Source organism: Grampus griseus, assembly GCF_964374135.1.
Source record: "Grampus griseus genome assembly, chromosome: 7".
NCBI lineage: Eukaryota > Metazoa > Chordata > Mammalia > Artiodactyla > Delphinidae > Grampus > Grampus griseus.
In genome coordinates this window covers 54,542,040-54,563,274 of record NC_139001.1, presented here as the reverse complement: position 1 = coordinate 54,563,274, position 21,235 = coordinate 54,542,040, and the positions used below count along the sequence as shown (strand labels likewise).

Below are 21,235 nucleotides of genomic sequence, written 5' to 3'. Positions count from 1 at the left end.
TAAAATTATTATTTTTAGCCATGAGAATTTATACTTTTCAACAGTAATACATGTAACAAGGTGAGAGTTTTAACTAATACTGAGGCCATATTTGCACCAAAAATGTACATTTTTCTAGAAATCTGTGGGTGCAAGTGTTCTGCCATCTAACTGCTTAGGAAATACCATCCCCAGACAGCTTCTCTTTGATGTAAGTTACCCACCCCGCGTCCATCCACCTCCATGGGTCCTGTGATCTCTGATGACACTTATGCCTACTCAACTGCCCAGAATCTAGAGGTATTTCTAAAATTTTGTCATTCAAAAATTAGTCAACCATCTCAGTTTGAATCTTCTTTGCAACTTGAAATGTGTACTAGAATATATATATTTTAGTTCTCTTACATATTTTTCTGATTGAAACTTAAATTGTATCCTTGAAAACAATATTTATTTCTTACTGAATAAAAATGCAATTTGAAATAAGATTCAATACTCTAATCATATGTTTCATTGGATAAAATTCATGATCAAACTGGAAAATGACTTTTATATATTCCGTCTCAAAAATTAGTCTTCTAGACTGTTTTCTTAGCATATCTCTAGTGGTTTCTACAGATACTGCTTGAGGTGTAGTATACTGGTTAGAATATGGCTAGTTAATGACAAGCCTAAGCATGTGACAAGGAACTTGTCTCCACAGTCAATTCAGAGTATTGATAGGGGCTCAACCTGTTACATTCCACTTAATATTAATTGAGCATAGATTTAAAATCAACTCACCTTTCAGGTGCACCTTTTGGATTCTTTAGGCATATCGGAAGGAAACTTATGCAGTGGTCATTACTCAGTTGCAAGTGAAAATTAGCTGTGATCACCACTTTTTTAACATATAGTATGAATTTTTCTAGAAATCTGGCTAGTACGTCATGGTCTCATTTGAACAAATAGCCATTCTTACAGGGAAGAAAAGGATTACACCATCTGCTTTTCTCTTCTGTAGGCTGGTGAGCAAATCCATGTCAGTCTCCCCCTGTCACAGCAAGTAGCCAATGAGAGCCGCCTCTCCATGTCGGAGTCTGTCTCTGAGTTCTTCGATGCCCAAGAAGTGCTCCTCTCTGCAAGCTCATCAGAGAATGAGGTAAGGTTCCTTGATGCATCAACCCTAACTGCTTCTGGCCATGAGTTTCGGTTAAAGAAAGTAAGACTGTGGAACTTTTTTTAAAAAAAAATATTATAGTAAGATGTCCAAATAGTAGCAAAGCCAAAAGCATGCAAACTATATGGTTTCCATTTACTGAGCCCTTAACACTGGGCACCAACTCAATAGTCACAAATTTGATGAATGAAAAGAAAGAATCAAGATTTATTCTGACTTACCTGTACAGTTCATATTTCAGGGTAAACAAATAGTTGATAACAGACTCCTTTATAGAAGGAGACTAGCTAATAAATACATTAAGCGTGAGAAAATAAGAAAATTACCATTCATGTTTGTACAGACACACACACACATCCATACACATCTTTACCAGAGACAAGAATTTGAACTTAGAAGGATAATGTCTAGCAGATATCTAGTTGGCTAATTATCATTTTTGGAGGTTACCACTGGCTACCATAAAAGCGTTATTGGATTGCTTGTCATGCCCGTGAATCTTGACAAGGTCTTGGAAACAAGAAATCTCTTCCTTGGTCAGGTTGCAGAAATTCTTTTACTGAAATTTAGTCAAGTACACTTAGAATTTTTTTTTTTTCTTTTTTGGCATGGGAGAAGCAGCCAAAACTGTTTCCCACACAGTTGTTTAAGAATTTTGCTATTTGAGATTGCAAATCTGTACTGCATTTTTACAAAAAGGAGATGAAATAGTTGCTCAGTGTTATTTCCATATGCATGGAAAATAGATTGAAAGGAAAAATCCTGACAATTAGTAGTAGTTCTTTTTGGATGTTTGGAAGTATGAGTGATTTTAGAAACAAAAATAAGTGGAAAATAGAAAGAAGGAGTGAACACATCACTTTTCTAATGGAGAAAAGCTAAAACAGAATTCTTGTATCAGGTACTGAATTTGTTACCACATCAAGCTAGGCACTTGCCTCTCAGATTCCAAGTCATACATTAAAAGATTCACAGAAACTCCCATTCACAAGACAGAGAACTAGTTTAATGCTAGTTCTACATGCTACCAGCATTTTTTTCTCTGACTCTCCCTTTTCTGGGCTTCCATTGCTGACCCAGTTCTTTGTCCTTATTCAAGCAGACAAACTTAACTATACATTATCTGGGCTTTGACCCATCATCTGATAAGTTTATAGCATAGCCCTATGAGAGCAACCTAATTTCCCTGTTTCTAGTTCTTGGGGTCACATTCAACTGGGCACCCAGTTGCCACTTGCACCAGCCACTGGCAATGCTGAAATGAAGAGGATGTGAAGCAGGTTACATGCATGAGTCCAAGCAAGAGGGTGGTGCTACCCCCGTGAAAGAGTGGACCAAGTGGCCGATAGAGGGGCAAGGTAGTAGATGACAGAGGCGTGTGGAGTTGATATACTCACTTTAAGGCATTGTGAGTTTATCAGACCTCCCAGTGGAGTTATCTGGCAACCTGTTGGATATTCAGGTCTACAGCTCAGGGAGAAAGCAGGTCTAAAGAGAGAGCAAGAGTCAGCTCAGGATCCACCCAACCACCTGCCTGTGAGACATTGCCACCTGGGTGCTCCACAGACTGTCTAATTCAGCATGTCCAAGTGAATTAATCAGCAGCCCCCTTACACACATGCACACACACACACCCCAAGGGGAAAAACTCAAACTTAACCCATACTTCTCATATTGCTTTTCTAAGTGCTTTTCTCCCCAGTTGTTCACATCAAATACCTGAGTTGCCTCAGTATTTCCCTTCACTACCACCCATCACCCATGTTGATTTACTCATCGGGTTCTGTAACTTCTGTCACCTAAATACTCTCAGATACATATAATTTCCTAAAGCTTCACTGCTGCTACTGCAATTCAATCCTTCATCAGCTCCCCACCTAAATTACCCTGTCAGTCTCCATAACTAGTTTTCCTGCCTACTTTATTGCCTCCTCGAATCCATTTTCCACTGGGCAGCCTGGCTAATCTTTCCAAAATGCAAATCTGATGATGTCCCTATTCCCCAGTGTCCAACATAAACTCCTTAGCTATCGTACAAAGACTCATAATCTGGTCTCTGCTCTCAGCTGCAGCTTCTTGCAGCCTCTCTTCTGGTGCCTTCCAGAGGCCAATGGAGTGCTTCCTGCAGTTGTCAGTTTGCTCCAGACACCCCTTGTCTGTTGCTGAAACAAGAAAAGTGACTCTCTCCTACAACCCACACTGGAAAGAACTAAGCTATACATCTATTCTTTGTGACTGGATCTTACAGGTTTTCATAAAATGTCTGTGTTTTACTTAAATCTTTCCCCTTTATCACAACACTCAGTCTTAAGTATTTGAAGAAGCTAGACCAGGAGATAAACCCAAGTGACAGGCACCTCCATGTTCTCAAGGTTGCTCTTCCCCTTAGGCTAAGACTTTGTTCCTGAGGCAACCTCATCTGCCCAAGTTTCCAAGTTCCCTTGTGATGAGATGCCCCCAGAAGGCTCCTTGAGTCTCTGGACAACAGACTTGGCAAGCCCACCTGGTTGGTTTACTGTACATGTGAGAATCCTAGTAGCCGCTGCAGGATGGGCTCAACTGCATATTCTGCATGACAGCTGCCAAAGGCTCTTGGGCCTCTGCATTGCCGCCCACCCTGGCTGAACACTTCCAGCGCCACGCGGTCAAATCGCTCACTCACTTCAGTCTACTCAAAAGTCACCTTCTGAGAAGCCTACCCTGGATGCCCTACCTACAATGTAGAGCTACCATTTCCTCCTCACCCCTGACCTTTCACATGCCTCTTCCCTTCTGATTTTTTTTCCATAATGCTCATCACTATCCAACAAAATATATATTTCGTATGTTTATTGTGTGTCTCCCCCCACTAGAGCGAGGGCAGAGATTTCACCACTCTGTCCCCAGCACTAGAACATTCTGGTGAACCAGGAACTCAGTAAATATTTGCTAACTGAATGAAGGAAAGTATGCTTATAGCTCATTACATATGATTAATCGGAGAACCATCTGGGCCTTAGCTGTCTTACATTAACATTTTCCATAACTGAGAGAAAAATCTTTATGTGCTTCACTTAATGAATGCGCAACCTCTTTAAAAAAAATGTTCTTCTCACTTCCAGAATGATCTACTTCCTTGCCTTTTAAACTTGTTTCTGCAATGCTGCATGCCTGGTCGCAGTTAGAAAAAAATATTTCCTGAACTCTCTTGAATCCCAAACCTCTTAAAGAGAAATATTTGGCTCCAAGACTTCTTGAGCATGGGAGAGAAAACTAATATATATTAACTGTTTCATTATAATATGGCAGAGCCTTAACTGTAAATACAGGACAACGTGAGTGGACCATAGCCAGACTGCCCGGCCTTAGCTACTGCTCACACATACGATAATATAGATCTTATTCAGGGCCCACTGTCGTTGTAGAGCTCTTTTATATTCTACACGGAACTTTCTACATGGGCATGGATATTGGACTATTTCTATCATATATTAGTTTGGGTGAAATTAGAAATTGAGGAGGACTAGACTGTTTATAGCTTCTAAATGTTCATGTAATAAACATGCATGCAACATGAATTAGGTTCAGGCAGGCCTTTGTCTTCTCTTAACATAATTGGATGTGATTAGCTTTTTTCAGAGAAATCACATGGAAGAGTTTGATTTACCTTTTATTTCTATCAAGGTTTAGAATGTGGCTTTCATGGGCCTAAAGGCTTAGCCTTCCATTTAGTTGCAGTCAATGAGAACTGGAAGCCAGCTGCAGTGGGAAAATACAAATGAGAAAAAGACTTTATTCTCAATTTGCTATCTTTATAGCATTGCTCAGGGCGCAAAAGCAAAACTATCATTATTCATTTACGCAAAATCATTCTGAGTATAACTCTATCTCCCTAAATATATGAATTCTCCCCAACTCTATTAAAAACATCAGCAATAAATCCAGAAACCTTAAAGGCAAAGGCTGATGGTTTTTATTACATACAAATTTAAAACTTTTACATGGCCAAAAAGAGTGGCATAAACAAATTAAAAAATAAATTGCAAACTAGAAAAAAATGCAGTGTATATGACAAGCTGAAAAATGTGTGAAAGATAAGACAGCAGTTTCACTAAAGATGAAATTCAAACTAGAGATCTTTTATGTGTGTTAGGTAGATACATACTAATATAGATTGATAATGTATAGTGTTTAAGTGGGTGTGAGAGATGGATGCTCTCATATACTGATGATGAGAACGATGTAATACAGTACAGTCTTCTAGGAGAGCAATTTGGCAACATACAGCTAAAGCCTAAAAGAGACTCATTTGACCCAGCAATTTCGCTTCTGGGAATAAATCTTAATGAAATTGCCAGACAGATTCACAGAAATATGTTTACAAGGATGTTCATCCAAGTATTGTCTGTAAGTAATAAAAAATTGGAAGCCACGTGAATGCTGGTTAAGTTCCTTGTGTTATATAACTGTCTAATGAAATACGTTGCCATTCCAAGTAAGGATGAAGAGCTATATTTATAAGAATGGAAGTATATTCAGAACACTATAAAATAGTATGTAAAACAATCCCCTTTTTCAGTATCTAAAGATAAACGTATCAGTGTGTTTACATAGGCATTTTGAAATTGGGGGTAGTACCTATGAAATGTTGAAAGTGATTTCTTTTAGGTCATAGAATGGATGATTTTCATATCATCTGTTTAGCTTCATGTAATTTCTAACTTTTTACGATAAGAATGTTTTGTTTTTATGTTCAGAAAAATTAACAGCATATTTCCATTTTGAAGCTAGTAAATAAGTATCAACAGCTTTCTTGCCTATAGTAGAAACATTGGTTTTCCCATTCCTCTGAATGGCTCTACAGTACTTCTCTGTTTTCTTATCTGCTCTGTCTCTAAATCCCCTTAGTACATATGTTGCCCCTTAATTTTATTCTTTTTTTTTTTTTTTTTTTTGCCTGTGCTGGGCCTTCGTTGTGGTGTGCGGGCTTCTCTAGTGGCAGCACGCGGTCTCTAGAGCACATGGGCTCGGTAGTTGCAGTGCGCGTGCTTAGTTACAGTATGTGGGATCTTAGTTCCCTGACCAGAGATCAGACCCAGGCCGCCTGCACTGGGAGCACGGAGTCTTAACCACTGGACCACCAAGGAAGTCCCTGCCCCTTAATTTTATTCTTATGTGAATTTTGGTTTCATTTTAGTTCCATGTTTCTCTCACGTAGAGAATGGCTTAATTCTCGATTTCTCCCTGTCCCTAAATCTTTCTCCCCTGCCCCCAGATAATCTGCCAGATTTTGTCCGTATACTTCAGATGTGGTTCCCAAATGCAGTTTTACTACTTGATCCTTACTGTGGCCATCTTAGTGTTACTGGTCAGTATTTCTTACCCAGATCTATGTAGGATCCTATTGTCTGGCCTCCCTAGGGAAAGCTGCTGAGTATCTTCCTGAGAATTAAATATGACTCTGTCATTTCCTTGCATTTAATAACTCATATGATTATATTGTGAACCCTTTATGTTGACATGAAAAACCCTTCACAGTCGGACCTCATCTCGTTCACCCTGTCCTCTGTTACAGCCACTCGACTTCTTAGCACTCCTAGAATAAATGTTTCTCTCATGGTCCTTGCTGTTGCACACTATCCCTTCTTCTTGTGCTTCTCCCCCTTCTAACAACTGGGCAACTCCTGCATCCTCCAACACCCAGTTCAAATACTACTTCCTCCGGGCAGCCTGTCCTGACTCCTCTAGGGGGATCCATAGGGCCTCCTTTTTTTGCACATTCTTACTGTGTTGAATTGAAACATTTCTGGTTATGCGCTGGCCTCCCCCAGCGTCTCAGCCCAACTAAGACAGAAAGCTACTTAAAGACAGGGCTGCTTTCTGGCAATCCTACATTCTGGCTCACGGGGGACCCTCAGGTGTTCATTGCACATATGCCACATACAGTTCGCACTGTGACCTCTGCTTCTCATTTGGGCAATATCCTGTTGTTTTTCATTGTTTGATTTTTCTGAACTTTCAAGACTGAATGAGAGTTCTGATCCTTTCTACTTTCTTCCCTTCCTTAGGCTTCAGATGATGAGTCTTACATCAGTGATGTGAGTGATAATATATCTGAAGACAACACCAGTGTTGCAGACAACATTTCTCGGCAAAGTATGCATCCTTTGAGCTTCCAGGTGGTTCTATCTACATGCCAAGTTACAATGCTGATGAGTCAATGAACAATCATTTTGACCCCATAGCTAATTTTTCCTTTTGCAGCTGATCAATAAATTGTTACTCATATAATCTGGTGAGGTAAATGGTTGAAAATTTTGTTAGGTAGATGGTTAAAAGAAAAAGTTTAAATATCGTATATTAACGCATATATATGGAACCTAGAAAAATGGTACAGATGAACCGGTTTGCAGGGCAGAAGTTGAGACACAGATGTAGAGAACAAACGTATGGACACCAAGGGGGGAAAGCGGCGGGGGGGTCGGGGTGGGGGTGTGATGAATTGGGAGGTTGGGATTGACATGTATACACTAATGTGTATAAAATGGATGACTAATAAGAACCTGCTGTATAAAAATATAAATAAAATAAAATTCAAAAATTAAATAATAATAATAATAAAAGACATACAGAAAAAAAGAAAAAGTTTAGTTCTTGGGCAAACCAAAATTTTATGTCCTTCGTATTAAATATATTTAATTTTTAGAAGTTTGACTTGTCTTTTATTGTGTAATACTTAAGTATATTTAACACTTTGTTTAAAAAACTGTACGTTGATGTTTTGTGCATTTATCAGCAACCTTGTATTGAAATAATTCTCTTCCCTCTTGAGAGAGTATAATGAAGCCTTAAGAAATGTATCACAATCAGAATTATTTGAAAGGGTTCCTACCCTCCCAGGTTCTGGGAAATAAGAAAAGCAAGATCTCTTGCACTGTGATTCTCCTCTTTCTCCCTCTTCCAGTCTTGAACGGGGAGCTTACAGGAGGAGCCTTCCGAAACGGACGTCGAGCACGCCTGCCAGCTCCCTGTCCCGACACCAGTAACATTAACCTATGGAATATCTTGAGGAACAACATTGGTAAAGACCTGTCTAAAGTCTCCATGCCTGTGGAGCTAAACGAGCCACTCAACACTCTGCAGCATCTCTGCGAGGAAATGGAGTATAGTGAGCTTCTGGACAAGGCTTCGGAAACGGACAGTCCCTATGAGCGCATGGTAATAAATAACAGAGCAGCACCCTTTGGAGATTTGCCAACCCTAGACCTGGGCTAAGGCAGAATTCATTATGATAGCATATTTGGTTGTTGCCTAATACTCTCACCACATAGGTAAGAGGAATCCATTGCATAAACCAGGCAGGGCCAAAAAGATCCAGATACCTCTACTGAAAGATACACACCTTGTGACTTATTCTTGGTTCTGGGTGGTTCTAAAGTTAGAATGTAAAGGTATCACCCTCCTCACAGGTTTAAGACATGCCTAGCCTTGCTTTATCAGCTTTTCCTGAATGCCAGGGGAGCCCATTTGTTCAGGAACTTAGGTCTGAGAAAGTAACCTCCTGTTTGTTCTTTGCCCTGGCCTCTACTCCATGTGATTGTGGAAAACTTGACCTGCCCTCTGAAAAGCACCACCAGCCACAACCCTCCTGCTAAGATTGTGCAAATGGCATAACCTATACACTGGCTTTCAGAACCTTTGAACTCTGTGATACTCAGGAAGTTGGACAGACAGATAAATGAAGAATATTTGGCTTCAGTTGTCTGCTGGTTCCCATGAAGAGAGTTTAACCTCATTTTCAATTATCTTTTTTTCCCTATGAGTATATGAAGAGTGTGTGCAAAAAATAGAAAATGCAGATGCCGTCAAATGAGCACCCACTGATGGGGATGTATAAAATCTAGAGGAATAAGAGACAAGCAGACCTGGAAGTAGTCTCTCCTATATTATTTTCCTTTCTTAAATGTTTTAACAGGTTCTTATTGCTGCATTTGCAGTTTCAGGATATTGCTCCACCTATTTCAGAGCAGGAAGTAAGCCATTCAACCCTGTCCTTGGGGAGACTTATGAATGCATTAGAGAGGACAAAGGATTCCGTTTTTTCTCAGAACAGGTAAGTCCCACTGGACTCAGTGAGTTTCTGTATAGAAACTGTAGGAGTGCTGTTTGATGATGAAAATAGCTTTTTGATAAACATCTGATTGAGATGGGTTATAATACTAATTAACAGAAAATTCACTTAGCCTATCTATATAACTACAACTTCTAAGTGTGTTTAAGCATGAAGTTGTAAAAGTTAAAGATTCAGTAATTTACTTATACATTTTGAGAATAATTCACTAATAGAGATGGATGAGTTGAGTAGTTTTTATTTGGGGGTAGCCAATATACGTTGTAAAAAATTATCATTTATGGAAGTTTTAACACTGATGTCATTTTTTGTTTTTAATTCCCAGGTTAGCCATCATCCACCCATTTCTGCCTGTCACTGTGAATCCAAGAATTTTGTGTTTTGGCAAGGTTTGTATTTCAATTATCACTTCAAAATCCAATTGATGAGCCTATGAGAAAGTTTCTAGTTTCCAAAGTACTCAGTTTAGATTTCTGCTTTTAGAACTCAGAGAATATTGGTAGTTGGTGTGGAGTTCAGTTTGAGAAATTAGATTTCTTGATGTAAAGATGGAACCATGTCATCTAGGAGATGGGATTATTTATTTAGGAAGCAAAGCCCTATGGGACAGCAGAGCTCTATGCTGACTATGCCAGCTCAGGGCTATTTCCTTACCTCATTCAACTCATTGTCTGCATCTTTAGCACGGAGGTTGTATCTGCTGGCTTCTTGCTTCTTGAGGGTGTGCAAAGAGATCTTAATCCTCAAAGAAGGCTCTAGAACACGTTGTATGTGGTCACAGTCTATTTAGGTATATATACATTGCAGTGATTTCTGGTCTTTTAACTCACTGAGGCTTGGGGGTTTGGAATGAAGTCTCTACTAAATCAATACCCATTGTTCGATTAGAATATTGCAAACTCGCCTAGAATAAAAAGTTTCAAAACCCCTCTAGAAAGAAAAATATATATATATAAATTTACCACTAAGTGTGAATAGTTCCCTCACATTCAGGGGAGGTCCAAAGGGTACTTCACTGATCGCAGTATGACTCTTCTTACATGTACTTCCTCAACCTAAAAAGGATATAAAATGATAGAGCAGCACTGTGACTGTACTTTATTTCAGATTAAGAAAGTAAATCATTTCTTGTTCATCAGAACAAGAGAGTCAGAAATTTTGTGGAGATAGCACTAAGCTCCCTTATTTCATCAGAATGAGACCGGGCAGTTATTACAAATACACAGATACACCTGAGTGACCACAGGTAAAACATAAAGCCATCATGTGAGATGAAGTGCTGGGCCCTGGGTAGTATCTTAACAGCCAGCACAGGAACATGTTCATTAAGTTAATCCCACTTTCTCATAAATCTTACCTATCTGTGTTTAGAGGCATTATTTTTTTACTGTTCTCCCAAGTCATGTACTCTTTAAATATGTATATAAATCAGTCGTACTGCAATACCACAATCTGCAATTACTTTTTCTATACATCATACACACACACATATACACATACACATATATATACATATATATATAATATTTCCACCATTTAGTTAAAACTTGAAACAACATTTATGGAGACATTAAGGCAGAGTAGAGTCTATGTATGTGTGTATGTGACTATGCACACACACACACACAGGTTATTCCAAGACTTTACCAGTTTTATTTGTTGAAAACACATATAGAGCATATATTATGGAAAAATATACATAGATATTTGCGGGGGGGGTTCACAATTAATCTTCTCACCTTGGGCCATCCTCAGGCACTTGTCTTATTAAAGCAACACTATAGAATCAGTTGGGATTACAAAAGTTTCCTTTGTAAAATATAAAGTGTAATACAAAAGTTCATTTTTCTAGAGCAAATGATTAGATATGGAGTGTATATTCTTGTCCTCTGCCTTATGTCGTTTAGATATCAGATGGAAAAACAAGTTCTGGGGGAAGTCGATGGAAATCCTGCCTGTGGGAACCCTGAACGCCATGCTTCCAAAGTAGGTTGCGCTCATCTTCCTTTTGGTCTCTTATCTGCTTTTTTAAATCATAAATGGGTATTTGAAACTCTAGAAGGTACCAAGGGGCCATTTTCCTGTATGGCCAATGTTTCTGTTAACTTCACCGAAGTTTTGAGACTGGGCCCCGACAAAAGCAAATGAGAACTTTAGCAAGTGTGTCGAAGCTTCCTTTTTATCTCTTCACACCCTGCATTCATCAGTCAGAGCCTACCTGTCCCAGTCACCACATTAGTTTGCATTTTATATGAAAATAAAATGCAAACTAAAATGGCTCTTTTTAGCCATTTCTTTTTTATATAATCTATACTTTCACTTTTGAGTTCATCTTAGATCCAGGCACTATTTTTTTTTTTTAACATCTTTATTGGGGTATAATTGCTTTACAATGGTGTGTTAGTTTCTGCTTTATAACAAAGTGAATCAGTTATACATATACATATGTTCCCGTATCTCTTCCCTCTTGCGTCTCCCTCCCTCCCACCCTCCCTACCGTAGCACTATTTTTAATGTATAGTTAATTAAGGAAGTGATAGAATCCTTTTATGGTTGTTTTCTAGAGGATATAGCCTATACATCTTAAAATTAATTGAAGTTTTCATTGAGGCCAAAGGCTTGATTGTTTTTCTTTCTTTCTTCATTTGGTTGATTTTTGTTCTGTTTTGTTATTGTCTATTTGAATGACAGAATTTGCTGGTAGATTCAATATAGAGGACGGTGGGGAGAGGGAGGAATTCCCACGGCCACAAAATAAACTTTCAATATTTACAAACTCATGAGGAAGAGAGTTTTCCATAGTGCCTACATCATACCAATTCATAAATTTTTTAGAAACCCAGAAGCATTTCATTTTGAAACAGTGTTTTATTTGAACATATATGTAATGCGCAAATTTAAAGGTGAGTAGGAACTGTCATCGCCTTCCTTGGCAGAAACTCGGTAACCTTACTCTCCAGAATTTGTATTAGATTCATGCCATCTATGCTCATCAGTCTTTTCCCAAAGAATTATTCACATATTTGGCCTTAACTCACAGCATGAAACAATGTCCTCAGAGTAGCCTTTCTTGAATGTACACCCTACTCTCTCCTCCCTGGGACCCTACTGTGATGGCCCATTGCCTATAGGGTAAGTCCAGACTCACTGGTGGGTCATTGAGGGCTTTGTCTGCTCTGCCCTGTCCCACCTTTCCAGCCTTACCTCCCGTCACACCCACTCACCTGAAGCATGCCACACACAGGTCCCCGGATGCATTGTGCCCTTCTGGCCTCTGTGGCTTTGTCTCTGCCTTTCCCAGCCTGTAGTACCTTCCTCTCCACCCTCCAAGCTTAGACCAGACGCAGCCTCTTCTAGAAAATCTTCCTTGCCACTCGCCCCACGTTCCGGGCAGATCTAAGGACACTCCTCTGTGCTCTTATAAGCGTCCATCTATCCCTACCGTACTATTGGCTCCAGGAGAGCAGGAAACAGACCCTATTCAACTTGGTAGCTTCAGCACCTGGCCCATAGAAAGCACTGAAATGTTCCTTAAATGAATGAATCATGTCATAAATGGCCTTGACCACATAGAAACTTCCAAGAAAGAAATAAGAGAAAGATGAGGGGAAAGGAAGCTATGGCTAAAAAATATTCTCATTGGTAGAAACAGTAATATTTATTTGTTACCTTCACTGTTTTTAATCAGTGCTGTATTCTTCACTAGGTATGGAGATTGCTATGTGTGGAATAAGGTCACCACGTGCATACACAACATCCTGAGTGGGAGGAGGTGGATAGAGCATTATGGAGAAGTAACCATTAGAAATACCAAAAGCAGTGTTTGCATTTGCAAACTCACATTTGTCAAGGTAAATAATCTTACAATAGCAAAGGACATAAAATGCTTCCTAGGGAAGAAATAAAACAATTACCTTAAGCCGCAGCAAGTGAGTTAGTTCTGTATCATTGATCCTTATGGACATTTTAGATAAAAAAGCAGGACCAGCTGGTGGAGTTGCTCCGGGCATGCAGACGTCTGACGGTGTAGAGGTCAACAAAGGCACCATCTTGAAAGAGAAAAAAAAAATTCTTGTTAAAGAATTTTCTTTTTAAGCAGCCAGTTCATTAAGTAAAATTCCAGAGAGTACTTCTTGCCTATAACAAGTCTCCTGGTTTATATTCCATTTATATTCCTGCTTGATTACAACATATTCAAGTGATCTTATTTTAGGGAACTAAATATATCGCACTTGTCATTTTCTGAAGATGCATAGAGATGATAGCTTCCAGTCCCTATAAGCTTATCCAACTCTGCCATTATTATATATAATCTTAAATAAGTTCAACAAAAAGCAGTACCTTTATTAACAAGAGAAGATGTTAGATATTTTTCTTTTTTCCTTTTTTTCTTAATAGACTGATTAAGTGGTTCAGAACTGAGGAGCCAGGATCACCATTTGCGCTGACTGGGTCGTGCGTGACAGTAACTGTGCGCACTTAGTTTTTTAGGCTAGGGGAAACTTAGATTTAGGCCTGCCCCTAATATTTGCAGAGCTCAGGGCAAGAGTACAAATGGCAGTCCCCATACCGTATGTGTAAATATTTAAAGTATGTAAATCAAGCCCACAAGCTGTCAAATAAAATATGTTCTATCCTTTCACGCTGACAAAAGTACCTTTTTTGACAAAACCTGCAAGTCCAGGTTGGACACTTGGGAACACCGAGCTGGAAACCTGGCAGCGCAGGAGAACCAGTCTGGCCCACGGCCTTCCCCACTTGCTTCCCACCCCCAGCTCTGCCCTGCGCTGCAAGGGGCCGCAAACACGTGTGTAGGCAGTCCAGTCCACACCCCCACAAACAGCCACCCTTGGCCACCCCTCAGGCCTAACGATAAATCCAAGGAAAGGCCTGTGCAGGCTGTGGAATAAGCTTAGAACCATTTGTGGGTTTTTTGGTTTTGGCTGTGTTCGGTCTTCGTTGCTGCATGCGGGCTTCCTCTAGTTGTGGCAAGAGGGGGCTACTCTTCGTTGCGGTGCATGGGCTACTCATTGCGGTGGCTTCTCTTGTTGCAGATCACAGGCTCTAGGCGCGTGGGCTTCAATAGTTGTGGCACGTGGGCTCAGTAGTTGTGGCTCACGGGCTCTAGAACGCTGGCTCAGTAGTTATGGCACACAGACTTAGTTGCTCCATGGCATGTGGGATCTTCCCAGACCAGGGCTCAAACCCATGTCCCCTGCATTGGCAGGTGGATTCTTAACCACTGCGCCACCAGGGAAGTCCCGCTTAGAGCCATTTGGACAAGGAATTCTAGGGTCTTGCGTACTTGGGGCCTGATCTAGAATAGGGGCCAAGGGATCCAGATGGGTAAATTCCTGCCGACTTCTGACCCCTTGGGGAGGAGCATGGCTGGAAGAGAGCTAGAACAAGGTGTTCCTGATTAAATTTAGTCATTTACAGCTACTATGAAAATGATTTTACAAACTATTTCTCCTGTTGCCAATTGAAAATCATTAAAATCCATGAGCCAAGGGTAGTTCAAGACAGGACAATGGGAGGAAGAAGTTGCTTAACCTGTAAATTAATATTCAGTTAAGATAGAAACTGAGCCTTCTCTGGGCTGTGGTCTCATGCTCTAACATGGAATGGGGTCATCCCTTTCTTAAAAGTTAAGTCAGCTAACACTTAGATAGCCACCCTTCCATGCAAAACATTTTGAGATAAATGCCTGGAAATGGTTTGCGTGAGAAACTTCAAGGTTAAGAAAATTTTCCATGTGGAAGTTACAGGGATTGGTGTTATTAAAGAGATTGAGTGTTTTAACTGGAGTTTGGTTTCTCCAGGTGAATTATTGGAATTCTAATGTGAATGAAGTCCAGGGGGTTGTGATGGATCAGGAAGGGAAGGTGGTGCACCGGCTGTTTGGGAAGTGGCATGAAGGGCTGTACTGCGGTGTGGCCCCTTCCGCCAAGTGCATCTGGAGACCAGGTGAGACCGGCATGAGTGTCCTGCCTCAGGGGGGCGCCATGAGTGGCAGAAGGCAGGGAAGGTCAGATCATCCCATGCGGTACACCTTATGTTTTCTTTTTCTTTTTATTTTTTTTGCGGTATGCGGGCCTCTCACTGTTGTGGCCTCTCCTGTTGCAGAGCACAGGCTCTGGACGTGCAGGCTCAGCGGCCATGGCTCACGGGCCCAGCCGCTCCGCGGCATGTGGGATCTTCCTGGACCGGGGCACGAATCCGTGTCCCCTGCATCGTCAGGCAGACTCTCAACCACTGTGCCACCAGGGAAGCCCCTTATGTTTTCTTTTAATAGATTAAAAACATAGATGCTTAAGACAATAATATTTACATCTATACTCAATCCACAAGTTAAATAAATTCCAATATTTGATAGTAAGGAGTTGTAGAATTGAGACCAAATCTGACGTGTGGTCAGAGATTGGGCTTCATGTAAAATCTCTCTAAATGTAATAACTGCATTTCAAAAACTAGGTATACTTATTAAACCATTTGAATAATTGAAATATACAAACTCAAATCCCTACTCGTGTTATTTATTCTCTGTTTTAGTAAAACAAAGGAAAGCCTGCAAACATCCATAATCCACAAATTCAATAATTTAACCAGAATAAGTGATCTTTTTACTTGAGCATCAAAGAGCTGCAATATGCTGACATTTAATAAAAGACATCAAGAGAGTTCTGGTAATACACTAGCATATAATTGACTATCAAGTACAAATGGAACAAGGCTCCACATGACATTTATTTTCATTGGAATTTTGTCAGTTAATCCCTAACTTTAATATTAGTTGTTGGTTTCCTCAATGAGTATTTAAATTCCCTGCTAGTAGAGTGGTTTGTTCATTCACTTGGCAATTATGTATTGAGTACTGACTGAGCATCAGGCTTTGTTCTAGGAGCTTGGAGCACATTAATGAGCAGAGCCTACAAAGATCCTGCTGTCGAATTTAGTTTGAAAGTGCCAGTAAACGTTAATTTAGATCTGAATCTTTTTCTTTTCTAAATGGAAGTAAATTGTAAGTGTTTTTTGGTGAAATCTTAATGCTTATAGTTAGTCACCCAAGCATTTAGTTACCCAGTTGGGTATTTGAGAGAAAAATTAACCAGTGAAGACTACTGTATGTACAAAGTTTTATTTTAAAAGCTGGATTTTATTAAATATATGAATCTATCAGTTCTGATAATCAACATAAAGTTTCCCATTTAGCAAAATAAAACCAATTTAGTTCACTTAAAAAATTTGTAGGGACTTCCCTGGAGGTCCAGTGGTTAAGACTCTACACTTTCAGTGCAGGGGGAGCAGGTTCGATCCCTGGTTGGGGAACTAAGATCCTGCATGGCACGCAGCATGGCCAAAAACAAACAAACAAACAAACAAACAACTTGATCCCAGGCCTTAAGAATTCCCACAGATGAAGATCCAAGAAACAAGAGCTCACAGTCAAAAATCACAAAACACAAAAAGAACCCAGGCAGAGTAAGACTTACCACACTCTGAAAATAAGAGCACTTGATATTTCAAGAAATAAGAGGCCTCTTTCAAAACTATGATTAAATATCAACATTTATAGAGAAAGAAAACAATATTTACCACGAACAGATCCTCACTAAATGAATTTCCAAAAGATGCACCTTTATCATCCCACATAAAAGGTCAGAGATACAAGAAGGAACAGTGAGCAACCATACTGTGTGTATGTGGGTATATCTAAACAAACAATGACTGCAAAATTAACAGTAATACCTAACTCGTCAGGGAATAAGAATAGCACTTACATTAGAAAGTGGTGATCTTCAAGTTATTTGAGAGGAGGGTGAAGATACTGATTACCTACCCAGTGTCTTAAATTAAGTGTGCAAATAATCATTAATCCTTTTAAAAAAATTGCAATCTAATGTTTATGACTATAAATTTGATGTTAATGTGAGTATTAATTAAGCACCCGAGTTAAGTCAGCTCCTGCATGTTCTGTAAGCCTCTTTGCCTCTCACAGTGGTTCCTTGGCCTCATTCCAGGTTCCATGCCGACCAACTATGAGCTCTACTATGGCTTCACAAGGTTCGCTATTGAGCTTAATGAGTTAGATCCTGTACTAAAAGATCTCCTTCCACCAACAGATGCCCGATTCCGGCCAGATCAGAGGTGAGCAGGGCAGTGGTATTTAAAATGAACACTAGGTCATGGCATGGTGCTTACAGAAGTCATCAAGACTTTCGCCACCATCATTTATTTATTCATTGAATCATTCATTCCCTTATTCACTCAGTAATAGCTGAGTCTTCTACCTAGGTAAAGAGCATTCAGAGGATGATCATAATAGAAATTAGCTCAACAAAAGTTCCCCGCAGAAGGTAACACAGACGTTTTTTAACAAAAAGTGCCCCCCCCACCAATTTACCAAAGGTCTGCAAATTATTGAACTCTTCACACAATCACTCCTCACCTCAGTGTTTGTATTTCTATAGTTCTATTACTCTATAACGTGGACTATCTTTTTTTAAAAAATTTTTATTGAAGTAACATTGGTGTTACATTATATAATTGTAACATTACATATATAGTAACATTATATAATTTTCATGTATGCAACATTATTTCTACTTCTGTATACCTGTGTATACCAAAAATTTTGTTTCTCTCCATCACCATACAGTTGATCCCCTTTAACCATTTCAGTGAAGAATAAGAGGATAAGATACAGGGGTACCTAGAAATACTTTGAGTCAAAGTGTGGAGTTTTCCCAACATGTTTTTGATCCCCTGGGGTGTGAGATATACTCAAAATGCAGTACCTTTAATACCTTCTGATTCTTTTTTTTTTAAATTATTCTTACATTGTTCTGTACTCATGTCCATTCCTACAGAATTAGTTTTACTTCTTACGAGAATTCTACATGTCATACAAATTGTATCCAAGGTCATTTTCTGTTCCTAGTGTCTTTGTGGCTTTATCTGTCTTCCACCAAAATGTTCCCAGTATTGAATGTTCTACTATTTAGTTCCCTCATATTCCCCCCTCTTTCTCTAGAACATGCAGTCTCACTATTTGACATTCAAACTTATCAGTAAGCTTCCTGTACAGTGTGTATCATACTGTATACCTGTTCTTTGCTCTCATTTTAGAATTTAAATATTTGCAAATCACCATTGGGTCTGCTTTTTTCTTCTCAATTCTATTTTGGTATTCCCTTTCTGAATTTCATTTACTGTTCATTTCCTTTCCGTAGCCTTTTGTAATTTCCCCCAACTGTTACTTTATCCTTTTTCATCAGTTTTACTCTCTCCAATAAAACAGGAAAACTCCTTCCCTCTCAATCTGTTCTAAAAGTAGCTGAAGAACACTCAGGTACCATCCTCCATGCTGTGGCCTTTAACAAGTGCTTTGTGATAACGTGGAAAAGGAGCACAGCCGGGGACTTCATGATGTCCTAACCCCAGACTCTCTAGTCAACCTGAAAATCTCAAGTTGTGGAACCCTAGACAGCACAGAAAAGTCTTCAAAGCCAACCACTTACTTTTCACTCCTCCCATTTTATTGCTGAATTCAATAATTCAGTTCACATACACAGAAAGTATGTTAGCTGGTGGCAGACAGAGAGAGTGTGGCCCGGGGAAGGGGCGAAGGGACATAATCAGAGCATTACTGTTCACTGTGTTATGTTCACAGCAACCAGAATTTAAGTTTATGCAAATGAGATTATTTTGTTCTCAGAGAAGAAGGTAACGTATTAAAAGATAAACTGCTTTCTCCTTAGATTTTTGGAAGAAGGAAATTTAGAAGCTGCAGCAGCAGAGAAGCAAAGAGTAGAGGAACTCCAGAGATCTCGAAGACGATACATGGAAGAAAACAACCTTGAACATATACCAAAATTTTTTAAGTAAGTCAGTTTTCATGTTTTGCAAATGGTTGCCACAAGCAATGAAAAACTCTAGGTAAAAAGAAAATGAGGGATAGTTTTATGTCCAGGAAACTTCAAGGTGGAAAATTAAACTGATTTTCATCACTGGTTTTGCCAGTGAAAATACTGAATCAGATTTTGGTCTTGTGAAAAGTTTGTAGGGCTTCCCTGGTGACGCAGTGGTTGAGAGTCCGCCTGCAGATGCAGGGGACATGGGTTTGTGCCCTGGTCCGGGAAGATCCCACATGCCGCGGAGCAGCTAGGCCCGTGAGCCTGTGCGTCCGGAGCCTGTGCTTAGCAATGGGAGAGGCCACAACAGTGAGAGGCCCGCGTACTGCAGAAAAAAAAAAAAAAGTTTGTAACCATAAAAATAAATTTTCCTCGACATCTCTTTTCCTTTCATGGACAGCAATAGAGAGTGAGGGTCTTGCCCAGAGGTTCTTTGTCCTCCAACTACCCCCTTTCGAATGGTAGAAACTTGTTCCCACTCCCTCACCCAGAGATAAGGTGGGACCCCACTGCCCACAAGGTCATCCTGGCTTCCTTAGTATTTAATTTTATTTCTATCACATGGAGCTTATATCCGTTCAGATTTGATCCTTCTGTGGTGTGATCGTGGGTGATTATTACAGGATTATTTGCAGGATACATCACACAGACTAAGCTGTAGTTTCCAGATCCATCTGTTGCCCTTCAGAGCCAGGACAGATCAGCTCAGAATAACCTCATACCCTTTCTAGTTGCCATCTCCTGGCTGCGCTGGAGCAGAAATGCAGTCTTGCCCTTTAGATGTTGAAAGTGCCCTCGCGTGGACCCTGAGGAGGCTCTTACAGCTAATGAGGTTGCATACTTTCCCCACAAGTGAAGCAGAGAAAATTCTTGTGGGTCTGGGGTCTGAAGTTCTAGTTACAAGGTTTGTACATGCTTTGTCTGGGCCACTTCACTTTTTTATTTTTATTTTATTTTTTTTTTTTGGCCATGCTGCACAGCATGTAGGATCTTTGTTTCCCCAACCAGAGATTGAACCTGCACCCTCTGCATTGGAAACATGGAGTCTTAATCACTGGACCACCAGGGAAGTCCCTGTTTGGGCCACTTCACTTTCTAGTCCTGCCTTGAGGTGATTTATTCCCGCTCTTAGCCCCTCTCCTCATGACCCTACCCACTTCCATTTCAAACATTTCACAACAAAAGTGGGTTTATTTCTAGTCAAAATAGTCAGATCATCAATCAGCAGATAGGATGCTCACTGGCTTACCAAGTACTGCTTATATGTACACGTCTTATCTACAGGAGAGGGTCCAATTATCAGGTCACCTGAATGAGATTTGTGTCTAATGTTGATTTTTATACTTTCACAGAAAAGTGATTGATGCCAATCAAAGAGAAGCCTGGGTTTCTAACGACACCTACTGGGAGCTGCGAAAGGACCCTGGGTTTAGCAAAGTAGACAGCCCTGTTCTTTGGTAAACTGGGAATATAGAGCTAGCCAACATAACACGCTCTGAATGAATGAATAACTATGCACAATTATGTTTCTTAGAGCTCCGCGTGGTTTCTGGGTCAACTGAAAACTGACCATTTGCTTTTCTATTCATCTTTATAATAGACTTTCAGAAGTGCATTAGACAAGGCCCCTAACCACTTTCAGATCCTTTCTGTTTTGCTGCAACCATATTCCTTAAAAAACATCCACACCCTCCTCGAAAAGCATAAAAGGAGCAGAATATAAAATCCGAGGTCTGAAGAGTCTATAAAGAAAAACAAACTGTAACTGGTGCTTAAAGCTGATCCAGAGAGTTTAAAGCAACATGACATATGAACCACGCATTCGGTCCTTTTCTGGAAGCGCCATCCCCTCATTGCAGGAGCTCCTGGGCCACAGCAGTCAGCTCAGATGTCGAGTGTGTCTGTTTGATGTGGTGTACTTGTGCTGGCCTTGTCAAAAAAGACGATGCTTTTTTGACATCGTGATGCTTCTCAGAACCTGTTCCATCTGTACGCCATTGTTCATGCCTTAAGAAATGCAAAGATGTACAATAAGTCATTTTTTAAATGTGTGCCCCTAGGTTTATGTGACGG

General features: G+C 40.0%; 1 protein-coding gene across 3 annotated transcripts in view; it reads left to right on the top strand.

Annotated features, from left to right (window-relative positions):
* Window positions 1–20,666, top strand: part of OSBPL6 (oxysterol binding protein like 6) — a 171,604-nt gene extending 150,938 nt beyond the window's left edge. For all 3 annotated transcript variants that reach the window (XM_082658190.1, XM_082658189.1, XM_082658191.1), the window contains 11 exons: window positions 983–1,120; window positions 7,186–7,273; window positions 8,082–8,335; window positions 9,093–9,230; window positions 9,574–9,637; window positions 11,156–11,234; window positions 12,955–13,099; window positions 15,071–15,215; window positions 17,270–17,396; window positions 19,010–19,132; window positions 20,515–20,666. In XM_082658190.1, coding sequence (XP_082514316.1) covers window positions 983–1,120; window positions 7,186–7,273; window positions 8,082–8,335; window positions 9,093–9,230; window positions 9,574–9,637; window positions 11,156–11,234; window positions 12,955–13,099; window positions 15,071–15,215; window positions 17,270–17,396; window positions 19,010–19,132; window positions 20,515–20,623 — 1,410 coding nt within the window. In that variant the 3' untranslated portion in view covers window positions 20,624–20,666. The remainder of the gene's footprint in view (window positions 1–982; window positions 1,121–7,185; window positions 7,274–8,081; window positions 8,336–9,092; window positions 9,231–9,573; window positions 9,638–11,155; window positions 11,235–12,954; window positions 13,100–15,070; window positions 15,216–17,269; window positions 17,397–19,009; window positions 19,133–20,514) is intronic.
* Window positions 20,667–21,235: the final 569 nt, after the last annotated feature.